The sequence below is a fragment of the Drosophila elegans genome, unplaced genomic scaffold, assembly GCF_018152505.1.
Source record: "Drosophila elegans isolate 14027-0461.03 unplaced genomic scaffold, ASM1815250v1 contig_208, whole genome shotgun sequence".
In the NCBI taxonomy this organism is placed as follows: domain Eukaryota; kingdom Metazoa; phylum Arthropoda; class Insecta; order Diptera; family Drosophilidae; genus Drosophila; species Drosophila elegans.
The window spans coordinates 14,759,800-14,776,701 of NW_024545578.1; the positions used below are offsets into that span (position 1 = coordinate 14,759,800).

At 40.4% G+C, this 16,902-nt stretch overlaps 2 protein-coding genes across 7 annotated transcripts in view; one reads left to right on the forward strand and one right to left on the reverse strand.

Moving 5' to 3' along the window:
- The window catches only part of LOC108150275 (zwei Ig domain protein zig-8), a 41,411-nt gene that overhangs the window by 22,017 nt on the left and 2,492 nt on the right, over positions 1 to 16,902 (forward strand). For 4 of the 5 annotated variants that reach the window (XM_017278363.2, XM_017278362.2, XM_017278365.2 and 1 more), the window contains exons 3-7: positions 9,355 to 9,566; positions 11,262 to 11,472; positions 12,660 to 12,797; positions 15,461 to 15,588; positions 16,016 to 16,184. In XM_017278363.2, the coding sequence (XP_017133852.1) occupies positions 9,355 to 9,566; positions 11,262 to 11,472; positions 12,660 to 12,797; positions 15,461 to 15,588; positions 16,016 to 16,184 (858 nt within the window). The remainder of the gene's footprint in view (positions 1 to 9,354; positions 9,567 to 11,261; positions 11,473 to 12,659; positions 12,798 to 15,460; positions 15,589 to 16,015; positions 16,185 to 16,902) is intronic. The other variant, XM_017278366.2, reaches the window with a different exon arrangement.
- Positions 13,428 to 15,380, reverse strand: LOC108150277 (venom allergen 3). 2 transcript variants are annotated; one of them, XM_017278369.2, is made up of 2 exons: positions 14,456 to 15,380; positions 13,428 to 14,400 (listed from the first exon to the last, which is right to left on the reverse strand). In XM_017278369.2, exons 1-2 carry the CDS (start codon positions 14,579 to 14,581, stop codon positions 13,783 to 13,785), a joined length of 744 nt encoding a protein of 247 aa, XP_017133858.1. In that variant the 5' UTR covers positions 14,582 to 15,380; the 3' UTR covers positions 13,428 to 13,782. The 2 variants fall into 2 exon arrangements, with proteins under 2 accessions (XP_017133858.1, XP_017133859.1); XM_017278370.2 differs by having other exon boundaries at positions 14,452 to 14,515.

Genomic DNA, 16,902 nt, shown 5'->3' on the forward strand with positions numbered 1-16,902 from the left:
AAATAGCAATAATATGAATTGGGTTGTTGTATAAAATAAAAATTCAATATTTAATAATTATATTAGCACAAAGTCATAGTGACATCCTAAAAAGGAGCTATAAAATGGCTAAAACCACAACTCAAGTACTCACACGCATTTAGCTCCACTTCGCCGCCCCCACATCATCATCATTTTCATCAGCAACTAAAATATGATACGCGTTGTTTGGGTCGGAAAAACGCGAACGAGACGCCGACAAGTTGGCATCTAATTTTAACGTCAATATACAAAATGTAAAAACGTGTCTTCATCAGCTCCTAATATAGAGGCCACCATCCCCTCTCTGCCCCCCGAAATCCCTAAGTGCCTATTAATAATGCCTCCTCGACGGGCTGAAAAGAAAATGTTTTCCTTGGCTCTGCTTTATTTTTAGTGTCCATCCGCGATGAGGCCTACGTTTAATATGCCGTTACTTTGTCAAATCCGAGGCTCATTAAAGTCAGGCGAGAAAAATAGGCAACATTTTTGATAATTTTTTCCGTCGCGATAATTAATTCCGTACTAATGCCGGCCACATTCATTATGGCTTAATTAAAATTCAACTGGAATTAGTTTCCAGCACCTCCAAAAGACCATTATATACTTATCAAGCTGAATATATTTATATCTTTTTATATCTATATTTTTTGTGCTAATTACTTTTTAGTGCATATTCTGTTGTTCATTTTGCCCGAATATGAAAATCACCAAAGTGCTGTTTTTGATGTTGTTTTTGGCCCTCATTAAATGCGTGTAAAACCCACATGCCCAACAACATATTTCACGCGACTCATAAAAGCATAAATACACGCATAAATAAAATAATGTACGAAGTTGTGTCAGTGGTTAGAGTCATATAAATTATTCTCCTACTAGGACAACAATGTAGGGTTTTGTTCGGTGTTGATGGATGTGGAGGGAATTTTGGATTTTATAGGGTGCCATTTATTATAGGGGTTAATATATCATATTTTGGTGTGGTACCGACTTAAACTTGAATACAACCAAAATGCTAAGGCATTTCCCAAAAATATTTTCTAAATTGCAATTTTGTAAATTTCTTCAAATAAATATAAAACTATTCTTAGCTTTTTCTTTCTCCACTCACAAGCATGATATACTATATCATAAAAAGTTTAGCAGGTCTTAAAGCTTTCCGCCTAATATTATATGGCGTATTAAATATTTATATTCGATGATTTTGAAATCAAAACACACGACCATTCGAATTTCTATGGACTGTCTGTCCCTGAACGCTTCACAAATTTGATTGTTGAAAATGATTTGATGGCCCGGCCAAAATGAAAGCGCCAATTTATGGCCTGAAGGAGGACTATGCGCTGCATAAATTGTGGCTGAATTTAAACAAGTTAATATGATATTAGTCGGAGGCAAGCATAAATTATGAAAGCGTGCGCTATTGAGAAGAGGACGAACAATATAAACAAAGCTGGCCTGATTTAGTGCTGCTCGTTTGACTGTTTAATGAGCACTCAGATGTGTCAAAAGGCTAAATGGAAATTTGTTTAATTATGATTCATAAGTCACAAAGCGGCTTACACAGTCGCCGAAACATGCAAAATTCCATTCTTGTTTGAAGTTGTTCGCCTTGGCATGCAAAGTCTGGCCTCGGACATGGGGAAGCGTCTAAAAAGGCAATCAAAAGTTTGACCAAAAGAAATGGCAACAAGAGCGCAAAATATAAAAACAAACTTGACAAAGTGAAACTTTTGATTTATGCAATTTGCGCTAAAAATACAAATCCATTTGATCACACTGGCGTGGGGGAAATAAAATTTGGCCAACAATTCCAATAAAATGGCAAAGCAGGCTTTGATTTATTTGTCCTTGACTGGGGTGGGGTAATCTGGGTGTTCTGGGTGTTCTGGGTACTCTGAGTAATTCCCCAAACGCAGCCGCAAATGCTTAGCCGGGGATTTGGAGACAGCTCCTTACCCCTCTCACCCTTCTAGGGCCGAAAATGTCATACATGGAGCATAATAAATGGGCTAGTAAAACTTTGGACAGGAGTGGGACTGAGCCCGGGTTTCTTGTGCCCTGCGTCTTGTGTCAAGTCAAATGCAAATGACCGACAAATTTGCCAAGCTATATAGCGATATGCAAACGGAACGGATATATGCTTTGTTTATGTATAATATGACCGCAGGCCATACTGGCTTGGCTGCCCACAAATTTCCACACAATTTATGCAAGGCGAATTTGTACGGATGGGGCGGCGGAGACACGAAGGATCCCATTGCCGGATCATTTATTTTATAGTCCGTCGCTTTAAGTTATTTTTCTTCATTATTTTTTATGTGGCTCCGAGGCTGGCGAGGACAACCGAAAACAATTGCCAAAGGCATTTGGCAATCAGCGCCAAATGTTTGCACTGTTTGCGCAAATAATTTATACGAGCAGCAAAAACACACAACGCATAACAGACAGACGACATCACACATACGCCCCGTTGGCCGGCTCAAGTTCATAGACAGGATCTTAACGGCACAGTTCATTAGCGGTCCCTTGGCCAGGAACTTGCTTTATTAATCCTCCAAGGATCCAGACAACGGGCCAGTTGTCATTAGGGTTTCGTCCTGCGATTTCCCCTCTCTGGCCGACATAAACACCAAATTAAGTTTTAGTGTTTCATTTGTTTTTGGCACTCTCTTCACATGCGTGTGTATGGGTTATAGTGTGGGGGATTTCGGGGCTATTTGCTTTTATGGCCCCAACTGTGAGCCCTGCGGTCTGTGTAATTTTTGGCTGCCTATCCTATTGCCTTTTGATTGTTTGTAATGAGCTGCTCGGACTGGTTATGTGCGGGTCATCAAGGATATGAATAAAACAGCGATCGAAACAGTCCGATAAAGGTTGCGCAAATGTCAAGCAGTCAAAATGTTGATGGGTGAGGCCTTCTAATGCGATTCACTTGATCCACTCATCACGCAGGGCTTATAATGATAGGATAACACTATACAAACATAAGTAATTCGCAGCTCAAATTTAAGCTCTATAATTCCATAAAGCCATTTTTTTTTAATTTATACAAATTCCCTGAGATACATTTTCTATGGAGGAATATATTTCGTTTAATTTGTGATTTAATTGATTCGTTTGAAATGCGATTCCAGCTGATTTAATTTGTTTGCCAATTTCATTTGTTATTTATTCAGCTCATTTGAGCATACAATTTGCTTCAATTGTACAGTCATTTCAACGGCAAGTGGATCAATATTATTTTCCATTTTTTATTGTCATTTTTTTTTAGTTCTAAGCCAATGATCAAACATTTTCAGAGGTCACTTTTAATTTAGATGCACTTGCAGCGGCCAATTGTGCGGCAAACATAATTCAATTAACGCCTGGCCATTGGATGCCACAACACATCACACACACAAATATATAGAGACAGATATGGCCAAAAAGAAGAAGAGCGATAGATGGTCCGTGCAGAATGGCCGGAAAGTGGCGCTTTACAATTTGTGCAATTTCCGCCTCTGCACAACATCAAACAGAAAATCTCCACTCCACTCCCGAAAAGTGAAAAAAATAAAAACTTTGCTCTCGTTTGATGTGTGAATTGCGCAAATATTTTTGTAAAAAAAATATTCCCTCGTACTCCTCCTCCTGCGATGAATATTTATCTTGTTTCCGTATACTTTTTGGAGGTTTTTTCCCCTGAGACTTGTTAAATGGAAAACAAACAAAGAATGTTTTCACATAATGCGATTAGCGCCCTCGGCTTCGGTCGCCATCGAAATTTATTAGCCGCTTATGCAGTTCGATTGAAATTTAATTGAGAGCACAACAATTTCTGGCCGAACAATATTAATTGACAGTTGATGTTGCGTGTCAGGCAAATATTTGATCTTTCGTTTTTCCATTCAATTGATGTCCTCCTGGTTTCTCCGCTTTCATGCTCCGCCAACAGCGAAATCTAATTAGCATTTCAGACCCCTCCTGCCAAATGACATGGCTGAATAACTATAATTGCTTAAATAAACACCACGACAAATGCATATTAATAAACATCAGACCCGGCAGAAATGTGAATTACGACCAACCCATCTCGAACCTGGCTAACATGCAATGAAGTGAACGAAGCTTGAGAACTGGACTTTGTGGGTTGAGAACGGTGCACTGGGAAAGTGCACCGCCAGTTGCATGTTAGGTTGGTCATTCACATCACCATCAACTGGTAGTTGGATACAGTCCCGCCCAGAATTGCAAAACGGATACAAATATGGAGCTCTTAGAGAATATTCTCTCTCTAAACTTCAATGGGACCAAGAAACTTGAATTATTTCTTTAATTATTTGTTATCTTTTCTGATTAGTTAATAAATTTAAAATGAAAAGATACTTTAATTTTCTTGCCACATTTTAATTATAATATGTGCATAGTGATTGCCTAAAAACATGCATTTGATGTTGTGATTAATAAAAGAAAGCCATTAAAAGGCTTTGATGGAAAAAAGGTCTACCAAAGAAAGTAATTTGTAAAATACAACGTCAAATGAAAATATTAATTACTAATACCGTTAGTACATTTTAATAATATATGGCTGAAAAGGCCCATCGCAAAATTTCCTTAATTATTCAGCAATCTATATTGATGTACCGAACTGTAAACAACATGTGCATATGTTAAATAGACAATGCGTGACGTTTTCTAGTGGCGTTCCTGGTCTTCTTCGGTGGACTTTAGCATGGCAATTATGCATTTTTAATCAGACTACTATAATGCTTCCCGGAAAAGCTTTTCCTATTGATTTTTTGAATCAACCAATTGACATACATCCGCTAAAGGAACCAAGTGAACCCTTTTGAACCCTATTCGTATTAGAAAACCCTATATATATTCCAATAAGCCAAATCAAACATGGTGAAGGGCAAATCAAATTGAAAAGAATCATTCCAATTCAGTTTCGGTTTCTGTCTACATTTGCATACAAATGCAGGCGGGATTAAAATCAAAATTCGATATGCCACAGGCCACATACACACGCACACCCCTTCCGGGAATTTTCCGAACAATATTTTACTGCTCAAGACATTCCGACATTGTTGTACGGAAAATGGGAGTGGAGATCGGTGAGGGGGAAAACTTAGCCAAGTTCTTCAATTACAATTTGATTTGCAAATGACACAGAGAGAAACATGGCAAGAAATTGAAGTCGAAAACTTTCGCAAGTCAAGAGGGAAAGGTCGGAAAATGTGACAAGTCGGGTTGAGAAAGTTCAACACGAGCCGAGGCAAGTGGTATTAAATGTTTGTTGAAGGTTTCAACTGATTAAAAATAACGGAAGGCACTCGCCAAAAGTTTATGAACATTAAGTACGGATATAAACCTAGATGGAACTCAGTGTCTCCCTCTGTTAACCCTCCTACAAAATTCCGACATCAACGACTCTTCGGGCAATTGAATCCTTTAAGCCTGGCACTTTTTTCATGGCGCCCGGCAATAAAATGTTGCAACATTAAAAGGGCGGTGCACATAAATAAAAAAATCGCTGAGTAAAAAATTGGGTTAAAAATTAACTACACCAAATTTAAATCAACTGCAGAAGGGGGTGGGGGGCTGAAGTTTCGTTGCCTGTCAGCGAATCCTTCGAATCCTTGGGCGACTGCCGCCGGGAGCCGTAAAAAATCGACTCGCTGGGCACGCTGAATACGGCCGGAGTCCTGGCAGCCGTAAATAAAGCGCCGCAAACATTAATAACTCCCATTGGGTGTGTTAACAAGCAATGACCAAACAGGGCCGTACCCGGCAGGCCTGGGATTTCGGATTCGTTTTCCCCACATTTCCCCCTGCCAGTGTGCATAAATTGCAGTAAAAATGGCGCAAAAATTTCACATTTTGTGGCTGTTGGGAAAAACGATGTGCACAAAAAAATGGGGAACAGTTGAGAGTGGAGAGCGAGTGGAAAAATAAGTTACGAATAACCAAAAAGCTTGCTGGCATGTAAAAATTGCGCATACGCCAGGTGCGCCGCTCCACATAAAATGGTTGAGTGATGGAGGGTAATGCATGTAAGACAATCATTTTGACAGGCACTCTCCGCCGTGTTTACCCCGGAATTGGCCTCCGCCTTTGGCTGTGTGTTTCTGTTACTCATTGGGCCGTCGCTCGTCTGGCTGCCTCCTGATTACTATGCACTTTGATACTTATCTTTAATTGAGGTAACATTCTGCACGGCGCAAGGAGGCGAAGAACCAACAAAATTCCCGTCTGCCACGCCACGATGAGCACGCTTTTCATATTCGCATTTGGCTCGTTCGGTCTGTCAGGATCTGCTTTCGGTTGAGAGTTGAAATGGGTGCGAAACGGTGCTGACACTCTGTTAATTTGCTGGGAAAGTATGGCCGCTCTTAAATCGCCTCCTTAAAGTCCCTAATTTCCACAAAAATCTGAGAAAAATTCTTTAGAACAGGGATTGTCTTAAATCTTTGTTAATATATTTTTAAATAGAGTACAGCTCGAAGAGAATATTTCTAGAAACACAAATTGAAATTTGATCTTATGAAGTAGTATCAATTATTTGCTAAAATTTTAAGGAACATGTAACATTTTAATGGTAATCATACTTTCTGTTAAAAGTTTTTTTTTATTTGTTTGTTTGTGTTTAACTCAAAATACAAAAATGGAATGTTATTGTATTCTGTGATATTACATCACTTCTTTTATTTGTATTCCCTGATAGGCTTTCCCAGAACGATAATTTTAAAATGAAAAAAGCAAATTATCCTTATAGTTATTGACAGATCGTTTAAAATGGTTAACACACTTAAGCGAGTCCTCATGAAGCGACCGCAATTGGTTAAATATATATGATGGTATTTACCTCCCCAATCTCCTCCAATAATGCGTTGACCCCAGCCGTATTTATCCATGCGCCACAAGAGTAGCTCAACTTTGTTTCAATTAATCGTTAACCCTTCGGGCAGTTCGACGTTTGCTGCTGCGGCTGCTGCTGCCCAGTGCTTGCTTGCTTTATAAATATTTAAGGCCATTAAACAGACAGCCCACACACACACATGCATTCGTAATCCTGACCAGGACTAAGCGTTTTATGGCCCTTCCAGTGCCTCCGCCGTTTGCCATTGTTGCCGCAGCCGGAGTCGTAGTTTTGTGGCCCTGGCAGGGGTCGAAGTGCAAACTCCCTTCCCTTTCAAAGTCCCACCATCGTAACCGTAGCCGTAATCGTCATCGTTATCGTGTGTACCTTGGCCCAATTGTTTTGCCATCATCAGACGGGCTACGATGTCTGCGGCGGATGCCAAGGCTAATTTTGCGTAAAATGAGCGCTGAGCAGCCGCTCGAATGATTCATTATGGCTCCCAAAGGACCCGTTGCATGCGCATATATGCAAATGAACAAAGGGGGTGCGAAGGGGGTGATTTAAAGGACCTTCCGGTACCTTGGGGCCACTGCACCCGCACAACGAATCAATCATAGATTGTCAACGGCCACGATTCGCTTAAGTCGGTGGCGTATACGTGATGTTGGCCACTCCCTGCGGACCCGCTAATTGATTTATTGCCCGAAATTAATTCTATCCCAGCACATTAATATTTATTGCACAAGCTGCGATTGCGATTACGACTCCGATTATTCATCGTACTGTATTCAGTAGTCAGTAGTCAGCACCTTGACCTTTCGCTCGGATTTTTGTCATGAATCCGCTTTTTGAATTATTTCCATTTTGGATTTGCCCGCAGCTTTTCGTGTTCGCCTTTAAATTGCTGCCATGAATAAATGAGTTGCTCAAGCGAACCGAGTACAAAAGCCTGGCTAACGAGTCCGTACAAACAATCTGCGGACTTTTAAAGGGGGTGATGCAGTACTCACCCATCCACCTGCTATTTGCTGTTTTATAAAAGCAATACGCATATGCCCGCTATGCCAATGCAGCACTGCTATTTGCATTCACTCTGCTGCAATGTTTGCCTCCGAGGCGATTCCCTCTGCCCGCTTTGCACCGTCAAACCCAGTGGAAAACCCAGTAGAAAACTCAGTGGAAAACCCTGAAAAGCGCTTTTAGGGTTTCTGACTGGCAGCTCTTTAAGTTCTGCGGTCCGTTGCTGGCTTCAGGAAACTTAACTACTGACTAAACGACACTCGGAATGGCGATGAAAGGCACACAAGCCGAATTTCTTCGGGTTGCCATACAGAACCCAAAAAAAAGACAGTATTTTAAATTACTTGCTTACCCATTTTAATTGGCAAATAGTTAATATTCGTTTACTGTTGTTTCATTTAATTCAAAGGAAAAGTAGCTATGTCTCAAATGAAATATAACATACAAGTTTCCAAATTGTTGATCAATGAAGCCATCATTTTTCCCCAGTGCAGCTTTTCGAAATAAGCATCAGTATGCCATTACAGGTGACCATTGAATGCTTTTCCTTCACCGACTGCTCCGAAAATTCCTTTTGGTGCTTCGGCTTGTGGTAGAAATTCATTTCAGTTGCTGGCATTTTGAACACTTGAATCGGTTGCCAGAGAAATGCATCCATCGCACTGGTGAATAAAATTTAAGGCAATTCTTTCATAATTATCAGTGCTTATTTGATTTGTCTCTGGGTTTTATTTTTACCCAATTAAAAAAATCCTCATCCACGTACTCGTACTTAATTCTGTAAATGACAAGCTTTATGAGCTGAGCCATTTGGGAGTTCGTTTAGATTGTTGTTTGTTTGGTTTGTTTGCCAGCTAGGTTGCTTTTAGGCGGAAATGAAATTTTTGCAATTTTACAGTTTTACTATTTTGCCGTAAAAGGGTTCCATGTTTTCTGTTTCAAAGAGCGGGGATGGTTTTGAGTGGGCTATAAAAGCTTTTTGCTTTTGCCGTTTTACAAATGGCGACGGCGAAGTCATAGAAAGTCGTCGTCGCGTCGAGTAATTAGAAAATTAACCCCTGCCAGCAGGCCATAAATGAAAATGAAACAACAACTGTGTTTTTGCAATGCGAGCAACTAACTAAACAACAACACCCGGCACTTCACATGGTGACCACTTGGTAAAATCAGCCATGCGAACGCCACTTAGTGACTCTTTTTTTATTTTTCTAAGGGTGGGGAAAAGCGTGAAATGAAAGCAAGCGAAAACAGAAAAAAATACGGGGGTTGTGTCATCGCTTTAATTAAAGTATACACGTTAAGGTGCAGTTTTTGATTCTCCCGAATTTTATTTTTCGGCCAAGAAAAATTGGGGGTGTGTCCTTGACGTCAGGTGCCAGCCCCATTATGGCAGGCCATATTCGCACTTGAAGCTATTTTATATATCATATATATCAATCTCAAATCCCGTTTCCTTATATATTTTTCAGGGCTGGCCGTGTGCTACCAGCGGCAATCTGTGAGCAACAACAATCACAACAACGCCGAGGCGAAGCCCACCCACGCTCCCCCCTCGCATTATCCCCATGGCCACAAGTGGAACGAGCCGTACTTTGATCTCACCATGCCCAGGAACATCACATCGCTGGTGGGCAAATCCGCATATCTGGGCTGTCGTGTCAAGCATCTGGGTAATAAGACGGTAAGTTCCGGCGTGCCGTAATAAATCTACACCTGCAAAAACCGACAAATATGTTATATGAGGGTCTTAAGAAACTCATTGTTAATTGTCAACTTTTTTAAAAGACAATTATTTGTAATCGCTAAATCGCGGGAAAGGGAAAAAACTTCTTAGAGGAATTAATATAAGTATGTTTAACAAATAAAAAACGAAACTTAGATAAATATTAAAGCTTACAAAGGCTTCGAAAAAGTTTCATCAGCCAAAGTAAGAAGTTTTATATAAGAAGTTATATATAATGTCAAAATTTATGAAATTAAATTATTTGTAATCAATGCTTAATAATATTAGAGCCCCAAAAATACTAATACTTTTTTATCGAAATTAAAATCTTATGCCTATTTAAAACCATAAAAATACTGCTTTTGTATGATTTATTTAATGTTATTTCGGCTTATTCGGCTTATTTAACATGTTTGTGGGGAAAGCTCTTTCAAGTTGAATATTAGGTTGCTAGCTTTTCCCTCAGTGCAGGATAAGTCAACAGGGAGACAACAGCCGGAAACATTTCGTATTAATAATCTTGATTTTTATTTACATTTAATAAACAAAGAGCTCCGAAATGGGGCGACCGCAAGTGCGGCGAATGTGTCACCAAATATCCACTTAGATGGCCGACACAGACACAGTGGTGTTATTAAATTTGCTGCCAGTTTATTATGTAATACGTGACAGCAGCTGACACACACACATACCCACACACATGCTGACCACCCGGTTTTTTTGCCTTTTGCCCTTTTTTGTCTAGGATGGCGTAACTTGATCCACCCAACCCAATTAAAGTCTCCTCTAGCCGATAGTTAGTTAAGTTTCGAGCACCGAAACAAGGTGTTGCATTTCAGCGATCAAAATTAAATTGGTTGCCATAACAAAGGGGGGCGGTATAGTTTATGCCGCAGACACAATGCGGAAATATTGTGCACGCATTTGCCAAATTCACCGCTACCCCGTTTTTTTTTGCTGCGAAAGTTTGCAGGTGCTGGCAGGCTCGCAAACGTTGATTACGCTAAGCGATTTGGCCACGGTCATGGGGCTCATAGATTTCCTCCAGGCCAAATCCGCTTCCGCAATCAGTAAACTACACACACATCCTCCAGTTAACTGGCCGTGCTCGGTTTTTGGCCAACAGTAAATTTATGGCCAGCCCGGGCTAAAGTTTACTTTCCTACTTTTTCGGGTTGCCGTTGCCTCGTTTTTTTGTGCTTTTTTCCTGCTGTTATTGCAGAATTAGACAGGCGGGCCAGACAGGAAAGTGGAACTGGAACTGGAACTGCACAGATGGATGCCACACAGTTGGCTGACTCTGTCTGTCTGTCTGTCGGTCTCTCGGTCTGTGTGTGTTATTGGTTAGACAGTTAGCCGCATAAACAAGGAGCCTCCACTACCAAAAATAGACAAAAAAAAAGAACGACAGGCAACAAATTTGTATCAAATGTAGTGGGCAATGTCGAGTGAATGTCGCAGGATGGGGCGTATCATTTTCCGGGTCTGTCATGCGTTCCGCACACTAATTCCAAGTTGTATGAAAATTCAGTCTGTGAGCTGCATAAATTTTGCGGTTTCTGTGGCGGCGATTGACCCCTAACACAAATTCAAACCTGGCCTCTTTGAAGTCCCCAGAGCCTAGTATTAATGGACATGAGGTCCTTTCCTCAGGTTGCCTGGATACGACATCGCGACCTGCACATCCTCACCGTGGGCACCTATACCTATACGACGGACCAGCGGTTCCAGACCTCCTACCATCGGGACATCGACGAGTGGACCCTTCAGATCAAGTGGGCCCAGCAGAGGGACGCCGGGGTGTACGAGTGCCAAATATCCACGCAGCCCGTGCGCAGCTACTCGGTCAACCTGAATATCGTGGGTGAGTAGCTACACTTGTTTTGATGATGTAACCCCCTTCTTAATATGCGAAAAATGGCTTAGCAGAAAAGTAGCCAAAAACCTGCAGTCCAAGTCCATAAATTTTCTTGCAGACATAGTCTTGTGGCTTTAGTCTCTGGTTTAATTTATTTTTAACTGGGGTTTTCTTTATTTTTAATATTTTTTTTTTTTTTACAATTTTTTAAAAACGCTTTTGCAGAAAAGTGACCAAAATACCTGCAGTGTCAAGTGCTTAACTTTTCTTATATTTATACGATATTGGAGTGTTATCCGTCATTTAAAAAAGAATATTTGTAAAAGAGTATACAAAAATTTGTTTATGGATTAACGTGTATTCCAGTTCAGCTCGCTTAACGTAATATTTACGCGCAGAAACGAAAGAATTCAGAGCCTCTGTCATGGTTTCCTGTTTGTTTGGGAAATTTGGCATATTTTTCTGTATCGTTTTGCATATTCATGCAATTTTCAAGAGTGTAAATTATGCACACTTGGCAATCGTCGCAGCAGGATACAAAAACGAAGGCGCGACTTTGCCGGTAAATATGACAGAGGAATTTACCCAAATTCTTTCGGGCAGATTGATGGACGGACGTGAGCCGTGACGCACACATAAACGGATATCGACAGAAGACCCTATTTATACTGGAATTAAGGTGTAGATAAAAAAAAACAGACATTTCGCAGACACATATTTTTACTTGAATAAGATTCATTCTCTCTTTAATCCTGGAGCCATAAAACGTATTTATATTTTGGTTGAATTATTTTTATGGTTTTCCTAAATCCATCAGACAGAGCCTCACCAAAATAAGCGAGACTGGAGTGGAAAAAGGCCAGAATACCAAATTTGAAATCGTGATTGGAAACACAATTCGATGGAACCAAACTTTAAGTTTTTTCCTAAAATAGTAGCCAATAAATCGCATTTGAATTATTCAGCAGGTGGACTTATGGCCACCTAATTATAATGGACGGTAAAATTCTATTTTTGGTCTCATGCCCGCCTAAGTAATTTGCTTGATTAGTTTAGCGGGTGGCTTATGATAATTATTTGAACGATTTTCTATTTCTATTTATATTTTGGTTTCATATACTATTTGTTTTATTTTTTCTTTTTTCCTTTTTTTTATATTTTTGGTTACCCCTATCCGACGATTCGATGGGCAGATCTGATAGACGCCGAGACCAGCGACATGATGCAGCAGTATTATAGCGACGACGCCTTCTATATAGCCGAGAATCGGGTTTATCAGTCCGGCAACGATGAGTTCGCCGGGATGTTCGGACCCATTCAGACAGTTGCGGGTTAGTAAAGTCGTCGCAGAGTCGGTGAATGGGTTTTGGCTGGACTGCCTAGACTCTGGCACACACACTATTTGGCTGAGTGACAAGTCTGCTCGCCGAATAGAGGAGCAATAAGGTGGCAGACGGAGATGAGAGGTCTGCTTGAGGGCTGCCATGCATGCACATTATTTTTTAATATTTTACAACATTTTCCGTGCCAGCTGCGAGCTGCGGTTGTGGTGCGGAGTCGGGTGTTTGTCGAGTCAAGTGCTGGGCGCCCGGGGCAAGCACTTTTCTGGCTCATGACGAACAAATTGCTTTCCAACAAGCTTTTACCCACTAACTTTGCCAGCTTGTTACGGTTACTGTTACTCCACCTATTATTCTCTACCTTTTTGCAATTTCTCGGTCTCTCTGCTCCAGTGTTGCCGCAATTTGAGAGCCAGAAAATTGCTAAAATGGCAAGAAAAATGTTTGCAATGGCAATAAAATTGGGAAAAAGTTTTTTTACATAAAAATGTTTTTCAACAAGTTATCAAATTTTTTTTAAAACAATTAATGTGTGGCTAGCGCACTAATTTATAACTTTTAAACTTAAACAGTAAGGATTAAACCTTTATAATTAGTATATAAATAAATAAACCGTTAAGTGTTCTGTCCAAATTAACAGTTTATAATAACCAGTCCAAATGCTTTTAATTTGGTTTTGATTGGTTTCCTATTCAATTTAAAATGTAGGTTAATATAGTTAATAAGATCAGAAATTGGGTACGTGATTAATGGGACTTAACTAAATATGAATTTAATATGTGCAGGATCTGGCTACAAAAATGAATTTATTTTCTTAAGTTGTTAACTTTTGGTTAACAACAAACAATTGATTTCCAGCTATAAGAGAATTCAACAGTCCAGCACTGCCCTTTTTGCCACTTTTGGCCCAAGTGACTCGCACATTTAATTATCCCCAAAGCCTTTGCAATATTTATTTGGCCGGAGATGCTGCGACTTAGTCATTCAGGGTCAGTGTTTTGCAAAGGTTGGGGTACACATCACTTTGTCCGTGGGTACAGAGGCTGGCATTGAAAAGGCCCTCCTCGTAGAGACTTCCCTTCTCAGGAGGTCCTGAGCTGTAGTAGCAGACAAGGACGAAGTGTATGTTCCACAGATCGAAGTCCCGGCCAGCGGCACATCCCATGTAAGAGCTCTTATCGTTAATAATATTACCGATCTCGCTTTCCGCATTTTCCGTGCTGATATCGTCCAAATCGAAAAGCTCATCCATCCATTGTTCCGATAGAGTTGTCATCTCGCGTACGTTTGACTGACGAATCCTTGGTCTTGGATAGAAATCCTCGGCGTAGTTGAATTGGGGATGGGCGAAGTCATCGGTGGCCAGGCACAAGTCATCAGGAAGTTCCCTTTGGCAGCGTTTCAGGTGATATTCGGCCACCACCGACAGGTAATCGTCCCACACCAATTCGGGCATTTTTTGGGCAGGTGGCAGGTCTGCATACACGCTGCTGGCTACCTCCTGGCGATACTCGTTGTGGAGACCCAGTAAATACTGCCTAAAAAACTGCATATTTACCAGACTGTGGTAACGCAGGCAGCTGTCATCGAACATCTTAAGAAAATTGGATTTGAATAAATATGTACATGACCATGAAGTACTCACCCACCATGGTGTTATCACAACCTATATGCCTCTTGCCATGGCAGGATTGTACATCACAGAAGTCTATGCCCAGAACACTTCTGAGAAACCAAATCTGGCTTAGAAAAAAACTCAACTGCAGTCCTTCCATTTCTGTTGAGTACTAACTAAGCTGCCAAGTGAATTGTTAAGTGTAATGGGAGTGTAAAAAACAGCACTGGCCAAATTGCCAAATGGTATACAAATTGAACACAAAAATTATTACAAATTTTCAGCTCATAACAAGTAACACAGCAAAGCAAACTATGACTAACTTGACATTTGAATTAGTGTAGGAAAAAGCCAATGTTTGGTGTTGGATAATGAAAAGTTAAATTAGCTAATCCTTTTTTTGATTACTAAGCTTTCTTTTTTAATGTAAGCTTTTGTATTTCCTAATTCTTAAGACCTTTTTAATAAAGCAGTATTTTTCCCTCTAACAACAAGCCCCAAAAACTTCATGGAATCTTATTTAAAATATTAAGTTGTTGTATCCCTGCCAAAGCAGCACAAAATTAAGCTGTTGTCCGTCTTAAAATCACACTCAACTTTGTGCAGCCTTGTCCTTTTCAAACTTTCCGTTCTCTGGCCGCCTGACGGGCGGTAATCGATTATTTAACGGGCTGACTTTGACTGGCACGGCAGCAGCTTCAGCTGCGAACTATGGAAATTGGCAACAAAAGCCAACCTGGACCGGATTGGCCTGGTCAGGAAGGTTGGAACGTGGCAATGTGGGAATGTGGGAGTGCGGGGTGTAGTCAAGGGAGGTCACATGTCACTGGTTGCAGGCGATGTGCTGGAAATTGGGAAAACAAACCATTTTCGGAATTTCACAACTCGTCAGAGACGAGAGCTGTGAACGTTTGCTGATTATGCGACGTAACGCAGTGATTAGCAGAGAGCTTGGGAATTTTTGCGATTTATAAAGAGAATGTAGCATGGGTTGGGTAATGGTTGCTTTAATATTTCTCCCCCCTTTTTCCGTTCGCAGTGCCCACGGCCACCATTCTTGGAGGACCGGATCTGTATGTGGACAAGGGCAGCACCATAAATCTCACTTGCATCATCAAGTTCAGCCCGGAGCCGCCGACCCATATCTTCTGGTATCATCAGGACAAGGTAAATATCTGTTGAAATCAATTTAGAGGGGCGACAGTGAGCCAAAAACCCAATTTAAGGTTTTTCCTTTTTGGTGCCAAATTATCCTGCAATAATTGAGTTTGTGAGCAGTAAAAAGCGCAAGAGGGGCGGTGCCACGCCCAGCCAATTGCTGCAGGATAAACGTTTTAAACTTTTATGAGCTCTTTGCTGGCGCCTCTCCAGTGAAATTGAGTGTGTGGGAGTGTGAGTTTGTTCGCGTTTACTCGCGTTTGCTCGCGTTTGTTTACGCGTCGTATACGCAACGTATTTAATTTTGGCTTTTATGATTATGAGAAAACATGCTTTTGCATTTAGCTTAGCACTCACCAGCACTTGGCTTTTTCAACAGGGGGAAAATCGCTTTTAATATGACAACCCAACCACCTCCACCGCTTTTTCCCTGCAGGTTCTCAGCGAGGAGACTTCGGGCGGTCGGCTGAAATTCAAGACCATCAAGTCGGAGGAGACCAAATCCATTTTGCTCATCTACGATGCGGATCTCCTGCACTCTGGCAAATACTCGTGTTATCCTTCGAATACAGAGATAGCCAGCATACGCGTCCACGTCCTTCAGGGTAAGTTTTGGGTGCTTCTCCGTCGAGTTTTCTTTTCGTGCGCTGCCAGGCTCCCTCTTTAAGGCCTTAATTGGATGCTCGAGTTTGATAATGTGGATTATACATTCATGCATCTGCTTGACCTCGATTTGTATGCATTAAACTTGCATCTCGTTCCGTCTTCGTTGGGCCAACTTTTGCGCAATTTATGAACTGGCCGCCACAACAGAAGTACACTCCAAAAAATGTGCATCTCAAGAGGTTTTTGGAAAGCAAAATCTTTTAACTTACGTTATTTGGAAGCCACTGTCTCTTAATTGAAACGAATGGAAAATTACAACTCAAAAATTACCGTGCTTTCTAGTATTTTTCTCTTTTAATTTATTTCTTGTATTAATATTTTATGAATTTTCTCCGATCTTTCATATCAAGAAGTCAATAATTTTAAAAATTTAGAAGAAAAGCTCTTGAAGTTTTAAGCTTTAGGTCTTTATTTTTGAAAGAAAGTTAAGTTTTTTTTTTATCAACATATTGATTTATTAATTTATTATGTGAAATTTTTTTCTTTTTCTAACTTTTATTTGCATAAGAGAAATGGAAAAAGTTGTTCATTATAGTTCTTGTGAGGAATACAAAGTTTTTTTGATTACTTGAAATTTAATGTTTCAAGCATAACGTATTACGGTTTAAAACTGACTTAAATTTAATCTTAACATAATATACATATTCAACAGTGATT

Bases quoted from the DNA above. Each gene is read 5' to 3' on its own strand.
- LOC108150277 (XM_017278369.2), bottom strand. From the start codon at position 14,581: ATGGAAGGACTGCAGTTGAGTTTTTTTCTAAGCCAGATTTGGTTTCTC. The intron at 14,401-14,455 runs GTGGGTGAGTAC...AATTTTCTTAAG, and splicing joins TAGGTTGTGATAACACCATG to ATGTTCGATGACAGCTGCCT.